Source organism: Pristis pectinata, chromosome 29 (genome assembly GCF_009764475.1).
Source record: "Pristis pectinata isolate sPriPec2 chromosome 29, sPriPec2.1.pri, whole genome shotgun sequence".
NCBI lineage: Eukaryota > Metazoa > Chordata > Chondrichthyes > Rhinopristiformes > Pristidae > Pristis > Pristis pectinata.
The window spans coordinates 2,539,036-2,561,267 of NC_067433.1; the positions used below are offsets into that span (position 1 = coordinate 2,539,036).

The 22,232-nt window shown below is 49.3% G+C and overlaps 1 protein-coding gene across 3 annotated transcripts in view; it reads left to right on the forward strand.

The window, feature by feature from the left end:
• LOC127584440 (transcription factor 7-like 2) overlaps nt 1-22,232 on the forward strand; it is a 30,596-nt gene extending 8,364 nt beyond the window's left edge. Inside the window, exons 5-12 of one of the 3 annotated variants that reach the window (XM_052041254.1) lie at nt 5,534-5,666; nt 5,751-5,853; nt 8,067-8,153; nt 12,434-12,559; nt 13,555-13,714; nt 18,082-18,189; nt 18,507-18,564; nt 20,743-22,232. In XM_052041254.1, coding sequence (XP_051897214.1) covers nt 5,534-5,666; nt 5,751-5,853; nt 8,067-8,153; nt 12,434-12,559; nt 13,555-13,714; nt 18,082-18,189; nt 18,507-18,564; nt 20,743-21,122 — 1,155 coding nt within the window. In that variant the 3' untranslated portion in view covers nt 21,123-22,232. The remainder of the gene's footprint in view (nt 1-5,533; nt 5,667-5,750; nt 5,854-8,066; nt 8,154-12,433; nt 12,560-13,554; nt 13,715-18,081; nt 18,190-18,506; nt 18,565-20,742) is intronic. The other 2 variants (XM_052041255.1, XM_052041256.1) reach the window with 2 other exon arrangements.

Below are 22,232 nucleotides of genomic sequence, written 5' to 3' on the forward strand. Positions count from 1 at the left end.
CCCCCAGCATCTCCCAGAATGCCGGTGAAGCTGATAGTTAGTTGATTGTATTTTACAAATGTATGCGTTAGGAGCAACAGTAGGCCACTCGGCCCCTCAATTCTGCTGCACCGTTCAATAAGGTCATGGCTGATCTGAAAGGAACCCTAACTCTGCATTCTCAGCCAATCTTGTATCCACACCAAACTGTATTCTCCAGCACCATTCTCGTTGGTAATAACCTTTGATGGTGCCTTCTTAGAGTCATAGTTATACAGCATGGAAACAGGCCCTTTGGCCCAACTCATCCATGCTGGCCGAGGTGCCTTCCTGACGTAGTCCCATTTGGTCCAGATTCCACTAAACCTGATGCAGGGTTTCGACCTGAAACGTCGACAAGTCCTTTCCCCCACAGATGCTGATCGACCCACTGAGTTCCTCCAGCAGATTGATTGTTGACCCTCTGATCCTTTCCTATCCACTGACCTGTAAAAATGTCTTTTAACTGTTATAATCGTCCCCACCTCTACCACTTCCTCTGGCAGCTCGTTCCACACACCCACAACCTCCATGTGAAAAACTTGCCCCTCAGGACCCCTTTAAATCTTTCCCGTCTCACTTTAAACCTGTGCCCTCTACTTTTAGACTCCCCTCCCCTGGGGAAAAGACTGGCCATCCACCTTGTCAAATGCCTTCCAGAAATCCAAATAGGGCACATCTACCAATCTACCTTTTTCTTTATTCAATAAAAAATATATAAAAGAAATACAAAACAAAAGTACATGGCTTTCTTTACCTTTGTGGTGTTGCCCAGTCTATACATTCGTAGTGTTGTCAGGTCTGTACACATGTAGAGTTAGTACATTCTGTGTACAAGGCACTATTGCCACATGTTGTTTCTTTGGACAACGTGCACTTGGAGTGTTTGAGAGACGGCTCCACGAGACCCAGCAGTACAACCTGCCCCACTGCACCACCTTGCCCTCTGATAGTAAAGGTTCGTGGTGAGACTGGACAACATCGACCACATCCCCTATCTCAGGAGCCACCTCTCGGCGAAATCCAGATGAAGGGTCTCAACCCGAAACATTGACTATCCATTTTCCTGCACGGATGCTGCCCAACCCACTGAGATCTCCCACTGCCTTCTGTGTTCTACTGGGCAGCTGTGAGTTTTATTTGCTCTTCGACCCGGACTGCCAACAACAGAAATCTTCAGGCACTGGAAAAATATTGGCAAGGAATCCTCTAGAATCGCTGGTTTACTGACTGTACCTATGTTGGTGTCTCCCAGCACTGAGGCCATATATCCACCCGGTCAGCTGCACAGGACAGGCTACGTTGTCGCCTGCCCAACACCAGACTCCTGAAACAGACACTCTGTTTCAAGCTCTGCCATGGGAAGAGATTGCCTGGGAATAGAGAAAAAGACTCGTAGATGTGCTCAGAGCTTCCTTGGAGAAATGTGACATCCCCCACATTCCCATGACTGCTCAAAGTGGAGAAGGAACATTCAGGGTGCTATTGAGAACCAGTGTCCAAACACTGGGGGCACAGAGTTCTGCATAAGGAGTGGGCCCCCACACTGCACCCACCTACCCCATCAGCCACCTCCTGCTCCATCTGTGGAAGATTGTGTTTCACACATCGGCCTCATCAGTCACCTCAGAACTCACACGACCCGAAGTGAGTCATCCTCGTTCCCAAGAAGAAGACACCCATAGCATGTGGTACTTCTTCAAAGAGCTCCAACTAATTGGTCAGATCAGATTTTCCTTACACACAACCAAGTTAGCTCTGCAGGATTACCTTTTAACTTTCTGATGTTCCCTGCTATGACATCTTTAATGATGGTTTCTAACTTCTCCTGTGACAAGTGCAAAGGCCTGTCATTACCTGTCTTTTTTTTGTCACCTTTTTGAAATAAAAATGTTACATCTGATATTTTCCAATTGAATGAAACCTTCTCTCAACCGAGGGAATTTTAGAAAATTGAAATCAATGCAACAACCACCTCACAGTCCACTTCCTTAAAGACTCTAGGAAGAGATCTATTGGCAACCAGAGACTTGTAAATTGTTCAGCACAACTTCCCAGGGATTGTAATTTTCCTGAGTTCTTCCTTCCCTTCCAATTCCTGACAGAGAGCTGTTTCTGGGATCTATAATGATGCAAAAATAACTGTTTAATTCAGCTACCATATCTTTGTTTCCCGTGAGTACTTCCCCAGACTCCCTTACTATATGGCCAAACCTCCCTTTGCTCTTTTTTAAATATCGACAGGAACTTGGTCTGTTTTACATCACTAGCTATCTTAATTCATATTCCAACTTTTCCTTCCTTGTTAATCTTTTAATCATTCTTTGCTGATTTTTATGTTCTGTTCAAACTTTTCATATACCACCTGTCTTTGTGCAGTTATATGCTTTGTCTGTATGTTTAATGTTGCCTCTGCCTTCAGTTTTCTATGGACAGCTGATCTTCCATTTTTCTCACATCTATCTGGTCTGAAAAGAATCCCCTTAGATACCTGCCACTGCACCTGAACCAACTGATCCCTTCACCTAATTTGCCTGCTCACTTCGGCTCGTTCTGCTTTCATGCCTTTATTTACATAGTTGCCTCTATTTACATAGTCACAGAGTAATACAGCAGGGAAACAGGCCTTTTAGTCACCTGCCTTTTTTGGAATAAAAATGTTATTTTCCAATCGAATGAAACCTTCACTCAACCTAGAGAATTTTGGAAAATTGAAATCAACACATCAACCACCTCACTCGTCCATGACAACCAAAATGCTTGTCTCAGCCAGTCCCATTTGCCCGCGTGTGGCCCATATCCCTCTAAACCTTTCTTGTCCATGTACCTGTCCTTTAAATGTTGTTATTGTACCTGCCTCGACCACTTTCTCCAGCATCTCGTTCCATATTCTCACCACCCTCTGTGTGAAGAAGTTGCCCTCAGGTCCCTTTTAAATCTTTCCCCTCTCACCTTAAATCTATGCCTTCTAGTTTTCGATTCCCTCTCCCTGGGAGACAGACTTGACCACTCACCCTGTCTATTCCCCACTGGAAGGGACTTTTTACACCTCTGTAAGGTCACCTGTTGGGCTCCTGTGCTCCAAGGAATAAAGTCCCAGCTTACCAACCTCTCCCTATAACCCAGGCCCTCGAGTCCTGGCAACATTCTCGTAAATCTAAAGTACTAAGTTTTGATCCATTGTTCTCACCTTCAAACTGAATGTAAAATTCCATCGTATTATGATTACTGCCTCCTGGAGATGCCTTCATGATGAGGATATCGATTAATCCTATCTCATCGCACAATACCGGAATCCTGGTTGGCTCCAGTAAGTGCGGTTATAAGGGTCTATCCCGAAGACACTATATCCCCACATCCACGCAATCTTTTGCTCATCTGAGTTTTGGTTGAATAAGGGGATTTGGCTATCTCCTGCCATACGAGAGGTACAGGAAAACTGGAGCCACCTGGAGTTTGATGGATTCTAGCAGGCTTCTGTCTGGTGAATTTATAGAGTTATTTTCTTCACCAACTCCTGCATTCCGGCACCTTGTGGAGAAGGCTGAGGGATGGTGGCAAGGGTCGGTGGGGAGGGAAGAGATGGCTGCGAGCAAGCAGAAGTTTGAAGGTTGGTGAGGAAGGCAAGAGTTGGCGGCAGGAAGAGGGTTGGTTGCGGGGTGGGTGAGGAGGATGAGCTGTCAGGGATTGGAGAGGACGTGGGTTGAGGGGAGAGTGTGTGTGTGAAGCAAGTGCAGGACAGGAGAGAGGGAGGGATTAAGGAAAATGTTTGGAATGTTGCACAGAATAGAACTGCCTTGAGTATTAGAAGTTTAGAGAATGACCAAACACAATGATATTCAAATTCAAAGAGAGAAAGGGTAACAAGTGTAAGCACTGGTTGATTGGTATCTCATACACTGGAATTAATAACAGGGAACAATCAAATGGCAGAGATGTTAACTGCATTTCTGTAAGAGCATATCAAAGCTCGGAGGTAATCAAGTGACAAAAAACAGTGAGGAACCTGAAACAATATAACTCGAGAAAATGTGTCAGGACTGAACCTGATCAGCTGCATCCTGGTAATCGAGGAGGTAGCTGCAGAGATAGTGTCACCTTCCAAAATTCCCCTGGTCTTCTCTGGGAAAACAACAAACGTTACTCTGCTATTCAAGGGCAACTCAGTCAATGCAATTCTGATCTACACTCAGCTTTTTATACGACCCCACGATGAACCTGATATGTTCCCTCACCCACACACTGGGGGTAATTACAGCAGCCAATTAACCCGCCAATCTGCTCGTCACTGGGATGTGGGAGGAAACCGGAGCACCCGGGGGAAAGTCACAGGGAGAACGTGCAAACTCCACACAGACAGCACCGGAGGTCAGGATCGGGTGGGGAGGTGGGGCTGAGGGTGATGCAGCCTCTACTCACAATTACAGCCTCCTAGTTGGCCGACACGTGACTCCCTCCATCCAGCTATGAGTGCTTGTGCCTTTGGAGTAGCCTCCCCAAGATGCCGAGAGTGCCGTCTGATTCATTGCGTCGAGCATCTCACTGACGGTGGTTCTGATCAACCAGATGCATTCATTGCACTCGAATCACTGCAGTCAAAGGAGGGCAGCACAGTGGCGCAGCGGGCAGAGCCGCTGCCTCACGGCGCCAGAGACCCGGGTTTGATGCTGACCTCTGTCGCTGTCTGTGTGGAGTTTGCACGTTCTCCCTGTGACTTACCCCCGGGGGCTCCGGTTTCCTCCCACATCCCAATGAAGTGCGGGTCAGTGGGTTAATTGGCTGCTGTAATTACCCCCGGTGTATTGGTATTGGTTTATTATTGTCACTTGTACCGAGGTACAGTGAAAAACTTGTCTTGCACACTGATCGTACAGGTCAATTCATTACACAGTGCAGTTACATTGAGTTAGTACAGAGTGCATTGATGTAGTACGCGTAAAAACAATAACAGTACAGAGTAAAGTGTCACAGCTACAGAGAAAGTGCAGTGCAATAAGGTGCAAGATCTCAACAAGGTAAATTGTGAGGTCATAGTCCATCTCATTGTATAAGGGAACCGTTCAATAGTCTTATCACAGTGGGGTAGAAGCTGTCCTTAAGTCTGGTGGTACGTGCCCTCAGGCTCCTGTATCTTCTACCTGATGGAAGAGGAGAGAAGAGAGAATGTCCCGGGTGGGTGGGGTCTTTGATCATGCCGGCTGCTTCACCGAGGCAGTGAGTGTGTGGGTGAGGGGTGGAATCTGAGGGCAGTTGGTGGGAATGTGGGGAGAATAAAATGGGATTAGTGTCGGGTGAGTAAATGGGTGGTTGAGGGCCGGCACGGACTTTGTGGGCTGAAGGGCCTGTTTCTGTGCTCTACGACTCTATGATGTCTCATGGGATAACATTGTAGGATCAGGCTGAATGGCCTACCCCTGGGTATTATGGTGGAGAGGGAGAGGGCGGAGGAGGGTTAATGAGAGGGGTGGGGCATCTCTGACACAACTTGCTGACTGTTTTCTCTTGTCTCCCTCAGACCACCGGTTTGCCCCTGGTGCAGCACCCTCACCACGTGCACCCTCTCACCCCCCTCATCACCTACAGCAACGAGCATTTCTCGCCGGGGAGCCCGTCCTCTCACCTGTCCCCGGAGCTGGACCCCAAGACCGGTGAGTCAGTCCGCCTGCCTGCAGTCTTCGCCCGGTTCGTTGCTCCCGACCGCCTCCTGATTCTCACGCTCTCTCTCGCTGCAGGACTCCCTCGGGTTCGGCACCCTTCCGAGCTCACGGCTTTCTACCCGCTGTCTCCAGGCGCCGTGGGACAGCTCGCTCACCCTCTCGGCTGGATGGTGCCACCGTAAGAGCCTTTGTTGTTTCCTATCTCTCGTCTCCCGCCAGCTTCCACCGGTGGCTCGTGCTGTCCTGCGTTTGACACCGTGTCCAGCCCCCCACCCCACCTCCTCCCCAGGCATCAGTGGGGCAGGCAGCAACCTGCTCCGGCCGGCAGTGGAGAAAGCAGCGCTCGTGCAGCTCCAGAATCCCCAGTTCGATCCTGACCCCCGGATGGAGCGTTCTGCTGCTTTCCCCGGGTGCTCCAGTTTCCTCCCACATCCCAACATTGTGCGGGTTGGTAGATTGACTGCCTGTTGTAAATGACCCCTGGTGGGGGGATTAATGGACACGTGAACACCATAAGATACAGGAGCAGGATTGGGCCATTCAGCCCATCGAGTCTGCTTCACCACCGTGACACCTCAATAGCTTTGATGAAAGGCAATAAGGCACAGGGGGATCAGCGGGGGAATGAGATTCATGGGATTGCTTTGAGAGTCAGCAGACTCAATGGGCTGAATGGCCTTTGATGTCAAATAGAAATATGAGAATATACGATGCACCTATCGTTACGGTGACCTTGGGCTCACCTGCGGCACCGGGTGACCTATTTGCACATCAACTGCCGTGTGTCACTGTCCTCTGAACCACTTCCCAGGCAGTGACGCAGTGATCCCGTCTCCGAGACGGAGGTTGGTGCAATCGGGACCCAGAAGGCCAACCTTCCCAGTGCAGTACTGAGGGAGCACCCCCAGTTACAGGGGCAGGGATGAGGGATCACCCACGAGGGATGGGGGGTGGGGTGTCACAGTACTGAAGGGTCTTCTTTACATTAACTGGAGGGTCTAGCTCGAACCTTGGGTCAGTTTACCAGATCTACGACCTTCTGGAAGAAGAGCAGGGAGTTTTCCCTGACACAACTGGAGGATATTTTTTGCTCAATCAATGTAATTGATTTAATCTGGTTGTTGTCATAAATACTACTTGTGGGAACTCGCTGTGTTTAAATTAGTTACTGTACTTATAGCAGGAGGAAGCCACTTGTGCTTGGTCTGCCAGTAAGTAAGGTCATGGATGGATCCCCTTATCCCTTCATTCTTGAAGTGATTTGAAACCTACCAACTTCAGTCTCAACAGATCCTGTTGGAGTAGAGAACTACAAAGATTCATGACTAATGAAATTTTCAACCCTCCAACCCATCTTCTCATCCCTCACCCTTCAATCTGATCCTGAATGTTTCCCTGTCTTACAACTGTGACACTTAAGTAGCTTTGGTGAACTTGGTACATCCAGAGAAAGTAACAAGTGTTGTACAAGTAAATGCTGATTAGAATTCTGTGTCTTTAGAGGGAGCTTCACTCTGCACCTGCCCCAAGCTGCCCTGTGCCCTGGGAGTGTGTGATTGGACAGTGTAGCAGGAGCTACACCCTGTGCCTAACCTGTGCCGTCCCTGCCCTGAGAGTGTGTGAAGGGCCAGTGCAGAGGGAGCCTTGCAGGCCCTCACCAGGTTACCAACGCCCGACTTATGTACAGCCCATGCATGTGACCGAGCGTTGATAAGACCGGTGGGATGGATTTGCTGGGGGTTGCCATGGGAGAACTTGGTTCACGGCTGCATTTCTGACTTGTGAACTGTTCGAGTTACAAACAGTTCACGGGAACGGAACCCTGCCGAGGCCTGAGAACAAGCTGCACTGTGTACCTAACCTGAGTTGTCTGCGCCCTGGGAGTATTTGACAGGACAGGGTAGAGGGAGCTTTACTCTGTATCTACCGTGCACTGCCCCGCCCTGGGGCACTGTAGAGGGAGCTACTCTCGTATCTGAGCCACACTGTCCCTCTGCTGGGATTGTTTGCAGACTGGAGAGCTCATTCCATTTTGAAACTTCCCATTTTGCACCCAGTGTATGGGGCAGTCGGAGGGTGAGGAGAGGCAATGATTGAACGACCAGCGTGGCCCAGTGAGTTGCTCAAGGGATGGGACCTGGAGCTGTTCCATTGAGGCTAGGGAGGTGAATGGTGCCAGGAGTCTGCCCCAGAGGCAGGGAGCGTGTTCCTTGGATGGTGGGGGGGGCAGGTGTCTTGAGGGGAGATGAGGGGGCCACAGGTTAGACTGGGGATGTTTCACTGGAGGGGTGTCTGAGCATCGGGAGTTGTGTTCCTGGTTCAATGTTTTGTAACCTCTGTTTGGAGTTTGTTGTAATTTGGGGTTTTTCCACTCCTGTTGTTGTATCACAGGCCGAGTCCCCCTCTCTACACGATGTTAGCTCCAGGCCTTAGACCCTCCTACCATACAGCACTGGCTGCCAACGCCTCTGTGGCCAGGTGGGTGAAACTCCGAGACTTTTGGGTCAGCCGCTGGCCCCAGCAAGGGAGTCCAGCTCCGGCACCTTGTGTTCACGGTGGGGAGAGAGTGGGTGCTCTGTGTGTGGTGCAGGGAGAGGATAATGTCCTCTCGTGCAAGGGGTGGGGATAATGAATCATTGCAGATAAGGTGTTCCTTGTAACTGGGACAGACAGTGTGCAGTTGTCACCTTCCAGCCATACATGGTGTAGGGTTGGGAGGGAGGGATGAGAGGGGGGAGAGAAGGAAGGAGGGGGACAGAGAGAGAGAGGGGAGTTGTGCACAGAGCAGAGGATGAGGGGCGATACTGCCCCCGAACTCTGGAGAATTGCTGCAGTTTGCCCGTCACTGGTGTTCAGGTTAAATGCATCCAGTAGTACTGCCCACTTCATACAATGAAGGGAGATGGCAAATGCAGCCAGCTATAAGGTGCAGGGAGAGACTCGACTGCAGTGATAGCACCGTTCTGCACAGTGTGAGGAGGTACCGTCCACTGTACAGAGGGAGTGAGCGGGGATATTGCCCCATTGACATGGTGCAAGGAGAGAGAGGTTGGCGTTACTGCTCCCCACGTGGTGCTGGGGAGAGGGAGGCCAGGTGTCCTGGCCCCTGTTCCAGGTGCCGGGAAAGGGCGACCACTGTTGAGGCTGATGCCAAGGAAGATGGAAAAGCTGGGGCAGGGAGCTGCAGGGTGTAGGGATCAGTGGATTGATGCGAGGAATGAGTGGAGATCAGCAGACACGGTGAGGGAGGGATGGACACGTTGCCGTGGGATTCCACCCGGCTTTTACTTTGTCCAGCGAGTTGGTCTTTGCAGAAAGTGAACCTGCAGCAACATTCCGAGTGTGTGCTGGGCTCAGAGCTGCCCAGGGTAGTGGTAGGATAGGCAGAGGGCTTCTGTGTGATTATTATTCCCGGATCAGTGGGTGGCACGGAAGGATGTGGGCTCAGGGCCCAAACCATAAATCCCGAGCACAACGCCAAGCTGATGCAAGACCCAGCGTGCTGCCTTTAGTGAGCAACCTCCGCCTTCTTGGGAGAATATAACAGGCTGTGTGGCACTGTTCTAAAGTAGAATGGGTTCTGTCCAATGACCAGAGAGGATGGTCAAACTAATGCTTTAAAAAAGGTGGTCACTGTCAGACTGTTGTAAATTGGTAAATCGATTTATTATTGTCACATGTACCGAGGTACAGTGACAAACTTCGTTTTGCATGCCGTCCATACAGATCATTTCATCACATTGCCGTAGTACAAGGTAAAACAATAACAGAATGCAGAATAAAGTGTTACAGCTACAGAGAAAGTGCAGTGCAGACAGACAATAAGGTGCAACATCATGACAAGGTAGATTGTGGCCTAACTAAAGTTCTATAAAGCTGCAGCATAACTTTGTGACTCTTGAACTCAGTGCCTTGACTAATGAAGGCAAGCATGCCATACGCCTTCTTTACCGCCCTATCAACCTGTGTAGCTACTTTCAGGGAGTGATGAACTTGGACCCCAAGATCCCTCTGCTCATCAACACTGTTAAGGGTCCTGCCATTAGCAGTGTCCTGTCTCTTTACATTTGTTCTCCCAAGGTGCAAAACCTCACATTTGGCCGGGTTGAACTCCATCTGCCATTTCTCTGCCCATATCTGCAACTGATCTATATCCTGCTGTATCCTTTGCCAGTCTTCTACACCATCCACACCACCACCAATCTTCGTATCATCTGCAAACTTACTAACCCACCCATGTACATTTTCATCCAGGTCATTTATATACATCACAACCAGCAGAGGTCCCAGTACGGATCCCTGAGGAACACCACTAGTCACAGACCTCCAGCTAGAATAAGTCCCATCGAACACGACCCTCTGTCTTCTACGGGCAAGCCAGTTCTGAATCCAAACGGCCAATTCACTGTGGATCCCATGCATCTTAATCTTCTGGGAGAGCCTCCCACGAGGGACCTTGTCAAACGTCTTGCTAAAATCCGCGTAGACAACATCCACAGCTCCACCTCATCAATCACCCTTGTCACCCTCAATAAAGTTGGTAAGGCACGACCTGCCCTGCACAAAGCCATGCTGACTGTTCCTAATCAGGCTATGGTTTTCCAAATGCTCATAAATCCTATCCCTAAGAATCCTCTCCAGTAACTTCCCTACCACTGACGTGATATAGATACACCCAAGAGAGGGGGCAGAAAAGATTCACGAGGATGTTACCGGGACCGGAGGGCTCAAGTTACAAGGAGAGACTGGATAGGCTGGGGCTGTTTTCCCTGGAGCGAAGGAAGCTGAAGAGGTTTATAAAATCATGAAAGGCACAGATAAGGTGAATGTTCACAGTCTTTTCCCCAGGGTAGGGAGTCTAAAACTAGAAGGCACAGGTTTAAGGTGAGATGGGAAAGACAAAGGGGGTCTGAAGGGCAACTTTTTCACGCAGAGGGTGGTGGGGATGTGGAACGAGCTGCCAAAGTGGTAGAGGCAGGTACAATTACAATGTTTAAAAGATGTCTTGACAGATACATGGAGAGGAAAGGTTTAGAGGGGTAGGGGCCAAAGGCAGACACCTTAGTTGGCATGGACGAGTTGGGCCAAAGGACCGGTTTCCCTGCTGTATAAGTCCATGACTCTTCCAGCAGTCAAACAAGGTCTGACAATTCTGGGTGTGGCCAGTTAGTTGTTCACCAAATCCATTCAAGTCTGCAACTCTTGGAATTTGGTTGATTGAAGAGTTCCCATGACTTTGTAGAGTCAGTCACATCCAACAAATAAAATTGATTTTTTATGATGGAGTAACTGTAATAGTGGACGAGATTGTCAATGGATGAAGCTTAAAACAGATTTCCAGTCAGTGTATGATCAGGTTCTCCTGGGAGACTCTAAGCTAAATTTAAATCCTGTGAAATTGAAGGCAAATCAGTGACCTAGTTAGGAGATTAGCTGAGGCAATAACACTCATATACAGTAGATATGTACTTGTGGTGGAAGAAGTGACTTGTCATGTCCCACAAAGATCTTTGCTGAATTCCTAATTCTGATTCCTTCCAAAATCCTCTATCAAATCTTTCTGAAATGTCCGTGCCTGTGTTATGAAACCTCTCCTCAGAATCCAAGTCTGGAATCATTATGCTGAAATCACCACAATTTCATGAGCTATGAAACTGCTGAACTCTTAACCATTCACCATATTTATTCTAGATTTTGAACTAGCAGTGTTGAAAGGATCAAGTTTCAGTTTTAGATGTTGAGTGGACAAATTGGCAGATGGATTTCAAACAGTTAATTGTGTGGTTGTTCAAAGAAGGGTGGAGATCTGACAGGTTATTCGAGGGTCCATGACTATAGCTCATGAAATTGTAGTGATCAGCTCCAAAGAAAATTTAAAGAGCCAGTGGAATGTTAGCGTGTAAAGCTAGAGGGCTGGAATGTTATGGGAATAAACATGTCGCGTTTCTACAAAGCTCCAGATAAAGCTGTATGGAGTATGTGTCCTGCCTTGGGCACTGTGTGGTATTGGAAGGAAGGCAGCATAGATTCATCAGTGATTCCAGACTTGGATTCTGAGGAGAGGTTTCATAACGCAGGCATGTGTTCTCTGGAATATGGACATTTAAGAGTGATTTGGTAAAGGATCTTTGGAAGGAATTGGAGTAAGTGGAGAGAAATTTCCTGCTGGAGGGAGAGGCCAGGACTAGTGGAAATATCTTCCTACTCCCAGCCCGGCCATTTAGCAGAGGAGTAAGGAACAGTTTCTTCACCCAAAGAACGAGGGACGTGAGGAACAAAATGAGGTAGATTTTAAGTCTGAGATGAATGTACTTTGCCAGCCAGTGTTACTGAGGGATCCGTAGGCAAAAGTGGTTAGATTGAACTGTATGTAGAAGAACCGTGGTCTCACTGGATGGGGTTAGCATTCTCAAGGGGAATGGTTTCCTGCTGTCCTTTTGTTTCGGTGACTGCACCTCAATAAATGCCACCACGGCTGTAAAGCACTCTGGGTTGTTCTGTGGTGGTAGGGGAAGCACATTTCTCCTTTGAACCTGGCGGTAAGCATTCAGTCTGACTGAGAGGCGGGTACCTGTAGGTGGTGCAGGGGTCCGGATGGTTTTCCAATTATGGCAAAGTTGGGTATTTTGTTGAGCCAATATTCTGGCCAAAATAACTGAATTTCCAATCAAGTGAGCTACCCACTGCCCATTAGGATGTTTTGTAGCCTGGCAGGATATTTTGTTCCCGTTCCTCATTGACAGGTGTCTCTTTGGCAGATTCTCTCCTCAGTTAGTCTCAGCGCCACACGGTCTACATGGAAGTGGAATTCCCCATCCGGCTATTGTAACAACAGGAATCAAGCAGGAGCCGGATCACAGCCAGCCCAGTCCGAGCCATTCCTCGTAAGTTTTGTTGTACCTTTGCTGGCCTGTTCAAAAATGTGAGCAGAAGATTCAATAGTTGGCACATTGACTTTGATTCAGAGGTTCAAAGGTCAGGGTTACAAGAGATCCTGTAGACACTGGAATCTGGAGCAACACACAGAATGCTGGAGGAACTCAGCGGGTCAGGCAGCATCTGTGGGGGGAGACAGTTGACATTTCGGGTGGAGACCCTTCATCAGGACTGGAAAGGAAGAGGGCAGAAGCCAGAATAAGAAGGTTGGGGAGGGGGAGGAGCACACGTAGACAGGTGATGGGCGACTCCAGATGAGGATACAGGGGATACAGTTAAAGAACATTGGTGAGAAAGCCTGAAGCTACGATGGTGGCCTTTGTTGGAAATGATTCTTTCCACTGTGGTGAGGTATTGGATGAAGGAGCTTACTGAAATGGGAAGGATTTGTTCCATTGGGATTCTCCACAATGGAACTGAATGGGAAAGGAATGAGTCTGTTGATATTGGCTCTTCTAAGAAACAACAAATTTCACGTCATGTGGCAGTGACAATAAATCTGACTCAGACTCTGAATGGAGGTGGGCAGCTTCGTTGGGATTCTCCACAATGGGAGTGAATGGCAAAGAGTTTCGTCCTTCGGAATTCTAACTCACAAGAGAATGGGAAGGGGTTTAATCCATGAGATTTCGTATATTGAGAGAGAATGGGAGAGGTTGCAACCATTGAGATTGTGTACAATGGGACAGGTAGGACCATTAGATTCTGTGCTTTGGAAGAGAATGGGAAGTGATTTGGTTCATTGGGACTGTACAATGGGAATGGTTTGGATCCATGGGACTATACAATAGAAATAATTGTTAAAAGATTTTAAGTAAAATTGATTGCTAAGGCATTTGGTTTCACTGGAATTCTATAAATGCAATGGTTGGATCCATTGGGATTGTGTACAGGGGCTTGGCATATTGTACATAAGGAGAGTGTGGTACCTGACTTGTTTCAGGAAGCCTCTGGCCGTGAAGGAGGAGGATGAGAAGAGAAAACCCCACATCAAAAAGCCATTGAACGCCTTCATGTTGTACATGAAGGAGATGAGAGCCAAGGTGGTGGCCGAGTGTACACTGAAGGAAAGTGCTGCCATTAACCAGATACTGGGACGCAAGGTAAGGTACAGGCCCCAGGTAAAGCGCAGGTTGGGACTCGCCATCCGTGGCAGCTGGCCAGATGTGGCAATGCTGCCGGTGGTCTCCTAGCCCCTGGCCAATAACAACACGTTCCCACTTCTAAAATGTTTCACAGATGATTTTCCTTTTCCTATCGTGTTGGAAGTGACGTGGCTGGGACTAGGGTATCAAAGGAGAGGGGCGACTTTTTGTGTGTAGCTCCCAAGGGAATTATAAAATACTCCTGTTTACAACCACTACAGCTGAAATCTGCAGCCACAGAGACTGCAGTAAGTGACATTGTTTGAAGTCATTTAAAAAATCTAGCGACCTTCAGAACCAGCCTCAGGACTGCAGACCACCCAGGAATTGAGGGCAGCAGGCTGGAAGCTCAGGGAAGGTCTCCATTGTCTCAGGAAACGTGGCTGCAGGTAAAACTGAAGCGCAAGGTCCTAAGGCCCCTCCCTACCATCTTCCTGGCTGATGTACAGACTCTGGAAAATAAAATTGAAGACCTAAGAGCAAGACTGCAGTACCAGAGGGACATTGGGGACTGTTGTGTACGCTGACTCACAGAGCTCACCCCCAGCACTCTGGACACAGCGCTGCAACCCGAGGGTTTCACCGCCCACTGCACAGACTGGACCACGGCGTCAGGTAAAGGCAGAGGCGGCGACATTTGCTTCATGATTAACTCATCGTGATGCACAGACATGGCGGTTCTGTCTCAGTCCTGCTCCCCAATCTGGAACATCTGGCAGTCAAGTGTCATCCATTTTATCTGCTGAGGGAGTTCTCCGCCGTCATCCTGGTAGCAGTGAACATTCCACCCCGGCAAATGTCAAGCTGGCACTGGAGGAGCTGAGCACTGTGATCAACAGTCATGAGACAGCGCACTCTGACGCCTTCCCAATCATTGCGGGGGACTTCAACCAGGCCAGCGTGAAGAAGTGTCTGACAAACTATCACCAACATGTCACCTGGGAACCAGAGGAGCCAACACACACGATCACTGTTACTCCATCATCAAGAACGCTGACCGTGCCGTCCCGCACCCGCACTTTGGCAAGTCCGATCACCGGGCTGTACATTTACTCCCGACATACGGGCACAGACTGAGGACGGCAGCACCAGTGGTGAGGACCGTGAAGGTCTGGTCAAGGGAGGCGGAGGAGCGTTTACAGGGCTGCTTTGAATCGCTGGACTGGACCAAATTCGGTGATTCATCGTTGGATCTGAATGAATATGCCACGCCCGTCACCAACTTCATCAAGATCTGCGTGGGTGAGTGTGTGCCTTCGAGAACATACCGAGTTTTCCCAAACCAGAAGCCCTTGACGAACCAGGAGATTCACAGTCTACTGAGGGCTAGATCTGTGGCGTTTAAGACCGGCGATCCAGAACCCTACAAGAAGTCCGGGTACGACCTACGGAAGGCCATCGTGAGAGCGAAAAGGTAATTCTGTGTGAAGCTAGAGACACAATCGGACACACGACAACTGTGGCAGGGTTTGCATGCCATTACTTCCTATGAGCAAAAACTAACAGCATAAATGGCAGTGAAGCTTCACTCCCTGATGTTCAATGCCTTTTATGCACTCTTTGAAAAGGAGAATAACACTACACCTGTGTGAATCCCCACAGCATCTGGCCACCCTGTGATCTAAGTCTCGGAGGCCGACGTCAGAACATCCTTCAAGAGGGTGAAACCTCGCAAGGCGTCAGGCCCTGACCTGGTGAGAAGAAAGCATGGCCCGGATGGTGGGGATCTTTGATGACCAGTACCTGGCAGGGTACTGAAAATCTGTGCCGACCAACTGGCTGGCATGTTCAAGGGCATCTACAACCTCTCACTGTTGCAGTCGGAGGTTCCCGCCTGCTTCAAAAGGGCAGCAATCATACCGGTGCCAAAGAAGAGCAGGGTGAGCTGCCTCAATGACGATCATCTGACAGCACTCACACCTACCATAATGAAGAGCTTTGAGAGGTTGGTCATGGCTAGAATTAACTCCTGCCTGAGCAAGGACCTGGACCCACTGCAGTTTGCCTACCGCCACAACAGGTCTACAGCAGACGCAATCACTGGCTCTCCACTTGGCTTTGGAGCACTTAGACAACAGCAAAACATGCCTCAGGCTGCTGTTTATCAATTACAGCTTGGTGTTCGACACCATCATCCCCTCAGTACTAATCAACAAGCTTCAAAATCTGGGCCGCTGTACCTCCCTCTGCAACTGGATCCTCGACTTCCTTATCGGGAGACCACAGTCAGTGCGGATCGGTAGTAACATCTCCTCCTTGCTGACAATCAACACAGGCACAGCTCAAGGATGCGTGCTCAGCCCACTGCTCTCCTCTCTCTACACTCATGACTGTGAGGCTCAGCACAGCTCAAACGCCATCTATGAATTCACTGATGACACCACTGTTGTTGGCAGAATCTTAGATGGCAACGAGGCAGCGTACAGGAGTGAGATAGATCGGCTGGTTGAGTGGTGCCGCAACAACAACCTCTCAACGTCAGCAAGACCAAGGAACTGATTGTGGACTTCAGGAAGGGGAAGTCAGGAGAACACACACCAGTCATCATTGAGGGGTCAGCGGTGGAAAGGGTGAGCAGCTTCACGTTCCTGGGTGTCAAGATCTCAGAGGATCTATCCTGGGCCCAACACATTGATGCAATCACAAAGAAGGCATGCCAGCAGCTCTACTTCATTAGGAGTTTGAGGAGATTTGGTATATCACCAAAGACTCTTACAAATCTCTACAGATGTACAGTAGAGAGCATTCTGACTGGTTCCATCACCAATTGGTATGGAGGCTCCAATGCGCAGGATTGCAAGAGGCTGCAGAGGGTTGTAGACTCAGCCAGCTCCATCATGGGCACAACCCTCCCCACCATAGAAGACATCTTCAAAAGGCAACGCCTTAAGAAAGCGGCATCCATCACTCAGGGCCCTCACCACCCTGGACATGCCCTCTTCTTGTTATCACCTTCAGGGAGGAGGTACAGGAGCCTGAAGACCCACACTCAACGATTCAGGAACGGCTTCTTCCCCTCCGCCATCAGATTTCTGAACGATCCATGAACCCATGAACACTACCTCGTTATTCCTCTTTTGCACTATTTATTTATTTTTGTAACTTACGGTAATTTTTATGTCTTGCACTGTACTGCTGCCGCAAAACAACACATTTCATGACATAGGTCAGTGATAATAAACCTGATTTTCGAGTTCAGACTCTGTGGGTGGTGGAGAAAGATCACATCCGGTAGCTGTTCCAGGCTGAGCTGTTGTTTCTCTTTGCCGATAGTTTGTATTTTCAGTTCCTGTGTTCTGTCACATTCTCTGTGTTGCGCTTCTGGTGAAGGTGTATGAGCTTTCGGTACCGTGCTGGGTTAAAGCACAGAGGAGCCACTCTGCTGAGTATTCCCAACAGCTGGATCAATCAAAAACCTTTGTAGGTCTCTCACCCCACCTTGCCTGAAAACTGTGCACTTCAACTTGGTTTGAAGAATGCTGGTAAATATATAAAAAAAGGATTCAGTGGTTAAAGAGGTGTCCATTTATGCTGACGATGACTCAGTGGGTAGTACTTCTGCCTCTAGGTCAGAAGTTGAGTTCAAGTCCCACTCTGGATCCTTGGGCAAAACAATCTGAGCCAATGTAGGTAATCTGGGAATGGTCTGTGGTCTAAATTTGAGTTTATTGTTGCATGCACAAGTCCATGTGTGCACGGGTGCAATGAAAAATTTGCTTGCAGCAGCATCACAGGCACAGAGCATCAGATAAGCAGCATTCACAAGAAAAACATAAATTATACACCATTTTTTACAAGAAAAAAAACTCAGAACAAAACAAAAACAAAGTGATCAGAGTGGTCATAGTGTTGCTAAACTGTAGTGGTGATTAGGGTTTTGCCGGTTGGTTCGAGAACTGAATGGTTGAAGGGAAGTAGCTGTTCCTGAACATGGTGGTGTGGGACTTCAGGCTTCTGTACCTCCTGCCCGATGGAAGCTGCAAGAAGATGGCACGGCCCGGATGGTGGGGGGATCTTTGATGATGGATGTTGCCACCTTGAGGCAGCGCCTCCTGTAGATACTCCCGATGGTGGGGAGGGATGTGCCCGTGATGTATTGGGCAGAGTCCACTGCTCTGCAGCTTCTTATGTTCCTGCACATCTGAATTGCCATCCCAGACCGTGATGCAGCCATGCTGACACCTTGCTCCCTGACTGCAGAATCTGATTCACTCGGGCCGTGCCTGCACTGGGCGACTGCTTTGGTTGCAGCTGGGAGGGAGGAGGGTGGAGGGTGGATATTCTCTCTGCATTCCCGCTGCTGAAACTCTCGCCTGTCCTGACAGTGGCACGCGCTGACCCGAGAGGAGCAATCCAAGTACTATGAGCTGGCGAGGAAGGAACGGCAGCTGCACTCTCAGCTCTACCCCGGGTGGTCAGCACGAGACAATTACGTGAGTACTCAGCTTGGTTTGGTCACACACCGTGAACGGTGGCGACAAGGCAGGGCCTGTTGGAGAGAGGGGCATTGACTAATGGTTGTGACATTGAGGGGGAGCTGGAGGTTCTTGATGGGCTGGGAGGATGGTCAGGGATGGCACCAAGGGTTCTTCAGAGTTTGGTTTTCATGAGGGGGGAGTCAGTAGAAGATCGCCCAGTGGATGGGTTCGAGGACAGTCCCAGGTGGGGGAAGGGGGTAGGAGTTGGTCAGGGGACCACAGCTGGTTCCCAGGACTGTATTGTACTCACCGTCTCAGTTTCCATCTTACAGGGAAAGAGGAAAAAGAGGAAACGAGGCAAACAGCAGCCGGCAGAGGAGAGTAACCAAGGTGTGTCCTCAGACCCCGAGGGTCTGGTCGGAATTATCGTGGGATACTGTTGGGTGGGGCTGGGATGGTGGGGGGTTGGTTGGGGATTTGGGGGGGTGGGTTGCAACTTGTTTCATAAGGATTGTGGGTTTTACATTTAGGATCGTCACAGCCAGAGAGAGGCTTGAAGGATGGTTACAAATGATCTGCAGGAAACACAGCAGCCACTTTATTCATAGCAAGATCTTGACGCTATAGTTACCGCAGGGTTCTAATGACCAGATAACTCCCACAGTGCGATGCTGTTCTCTGTCCCACAGACTCTGTTGCTACCGTTTCTGGGGAGAGATGTCGGTCTGTTTTTCTTTACTTTTTCTCTAGTATATCAACAGGCTGCCTGTGTAGAGGGGTCAGGAGCTTGTGGGGCGGTTCGATATGGACCCAGCTTTAGTTACAATACTGGTGTATTAGCAATTGCACTCTTACTACAAGCAACGTTCTTTGTAAGTTTTTCACCGCCAATTACTGATGTAAACTGAAACACAGGTTGTTATAGTCACGGAGCCATACAGCACGGAAACAGGCCCTTCGGCCCAACTGGTCCATGCCGACCAAGATTCCCATCTAAGCCAGTTCCATTTGCCTGCGTTTGGCCCGTACCCCTCTAAATCTTTCCTATTCATGTCCCTGTCCCCTTTAAATGTTGCTAATGTACCTGCCTCAACCACTTCCTCTGGCAGCTCGTTCCATATACAGACCACCCTTTGGGTGAAAAAGTTGCCCCTCTGGTTCCTATTAAATCTTTCCCCTCTCACCTTAAACCTATGCTCTCTAGTTCTTGAATCCCCAACCCTGGGAAAAGACTGAGTGCATTCACCCTATCTATGCCCCTCATGATTTTATACATCTCTATAAGGTCACCCCTCAGTCTCCTACGCTCCAATGAAAAAGGTCCCAACCTCTCTCCATACCTCAGTCCCAGTGAAATCCTTGTAAATCTCCTCTGCGCTCTTTCCAGCTTAATGGCATCTTTCCTACAGCAGGGTTACCAAACTGAACTCAATATTCCAAATGCCAGTATTCCAGATAAGATCTTTATTGGTCACATGTACATTGAAACACACAGTGAAATGCATCTTTGCGTAGAGTGTGCTGGGGACAGCCCGCAAGTGTCACCACGCTTCCGGCGCCAACGTAGCATGCCCACAACTTCCTAACCCGTACGTCTTTGGAATGTGGGAGGAAACCGGAGCACCTGGAGGAAACCCACACCGACATGGGGAGAACATACAAACTCCTTACAGACAGTGGCGGGAATTGAACCCGGGTCACTGGTGCTGTAATAGCGTTACGCTAACCGCTGCACTACCGTCAATCAGAAAACACGCTGTAAATCTGAAACAAAATCACAACATAGTGGAAACACTCAGCAGGTCAGGCAGTGCCTATGGAAAGAGAAACAAGAGTTAGTGATTCAGGTAGAAGACCCTTCATCAGAACTGGGAAAGAGAGATTCAAAGAGTAGCTTTGTTGCAGTGAAAGTAGTGGATCAGACAATATCTGTGATAGGGTGAGACCAGATGACCTCTGGTCAAATAGAGGCAGTTAGAGGGTGGTAACTCAGACAAAGGTATAGGGTGTTGCTAATCGCAGGGCTGTGGGATGTGCCCAGCAGGTCAGGCTGTAGTACTGGAGAGAGAAAAGCTGAGCCGATCTGACTTACGGCAGAACCGGCCGGTTCTGACACAGAGACCAAGTGCATTACCTGCAGTTGGAGGATTCACTATTGAGCCCAAAAGGCTGCAATGTGAGTTCTCCTGGGTCAGTGGAAACACTACACTGTGTGTGCGCTTCGCTTTTGCACTGCGTGGTTGTATATTCCTGCCCAGGACAAGGTCTACACAGACTGGAGCAGTCCAGGGTGACAGCTCAGCTCCTCGGCTATAACTGGGAGCAGGCAGCCCTGCAGAGTCACAGTGGGTCAAACGGGAGCAAATGGGACTGGCATCTTGGCTGGCATGGAGGAGTTGGGCTGAAGGGCCTGTTTCCATGCTGTATGACTTTGACTCGTGAATTAAACCAAAAACTTACTCTGGTGGTGCAAACTTGCACAATAAGAGGAGTTGGTGAGTAAGACGTGTGCACTGCGACAATCTATACTCCCAGTCCCCCTGTAACGATCAGATCCTTGTCTTGCAGAGGCTTCGGTGTCTGGTTCCCGACGGAGGCTGAAGAGCCGTCAGTTGGTCCACGCGGATGGGATCTACTCGCTGCCCATCTCTGCTTCCGCCAGTAGCAGTGTCCTGGACTCACCGCCCTCTCCATCCACTCAACAGCTGGCACCAGAAGCCCGAGCCCCTGAGCAGGCTCAGCCACTGTCCCTCAGCACCAAGCCCGAAGTCCAGTCCAAGCTGAGGGCTCCCACCTCCAGCCCCTCTCCCGTCGGCTCTCGGCACCTCTCCCAGGCTGCCACTCCCACCTTCCTCTTGACCCCACCTTCCTCAGTTGAGGCTGCCACACACTCCCAACATGGTCTGCAGACACAGCCATTGTCCTTGGTGACCAAGTCACCAGAGTGACCTTTGGCCCACGCTCCTTGACCCCATATTCAATCTGGCTCTTGGACACTTGACCTTCCAGAGAATTTTTAAAAGATGTTCTTTGAAACTGGTCAATATTTGACCCCATTTTTATATTGAAAACTGTAAATAACCTTTTATTACGTTGAGGCTGGAGGAAGGCAAGGAGGGACTGGGGTGGTGGGAGGGCTACTTCTGGAGAAGACAGAGGTGGGAGGAGGGTCAGGATGGTAGGTAGAGGTGCCTCCATGATCATTGCAACTTGAGCTCCGCCATGGTGCATACTTGACAGGGTTTGTGGAGGTGACCTTTGGAAAGCTTCCCTCGCCGTGAGGATCATCGGCTTTTGTTCAGCTGGTTGGTCCCCAAATGGGGGCTGGGGTTGTAACCTCTTGTCTGTAAGACTCTGGTTACGTCCCTGGCACGGTCTGGGGGTGAGGGGTGGGGGGGGATGAGCTTCACTGATCTTGTTGATGCTTCAGAGGTCACCTGGGGAAGTGAGGTGCTGACCCTGGACACTCCTCCTGCGCTCAGTGCAGTTCAAGGTGGGCAGGGAGGCACTCTTTAGTGAGACAATCACATTATTCATGAAACTGAGATTCCTCCCCCCCACCCACACCTCCTGAAAAACAAACACCTCTTACTTGCCCAATTATTAAGCTGAATTGTGTACTCTAAGTAACAAGGACCATGACCCTTCACCGGGGCTGGTTCGGAGCTCACCAAACTGCTTGTAGCCTGGCTTCTGCTGAATGCACTGGGTTTGGCTCGAGCTCAAAGGTCTTTTCAGCTGTGCTGTTGGGTTGACAGGGAAATAGTCCTTCTCTGCAGGAGAGTGACTGGGTTCAGGTATGCTTCAACCACAGCTGAACAGGCTTTTGACAATTTCAAAACACGTCATGTACCATCGCACAGTGATAAAATTCCGGACCTGGGCAAAGTTCCTTCTCTGCTTACAGTGCGGAGTAGCTGGTCACTGGTGGGCTCCGGTAGATCCACTGCCCTGTTGCCTTTTGAGATCACCCCATCCTCCACTTTCCATCCCCTGGTTTTATTTTCAGTTTGTTTCAAACATGTACAAATTTCTGCATAAACATATTATATATAAAA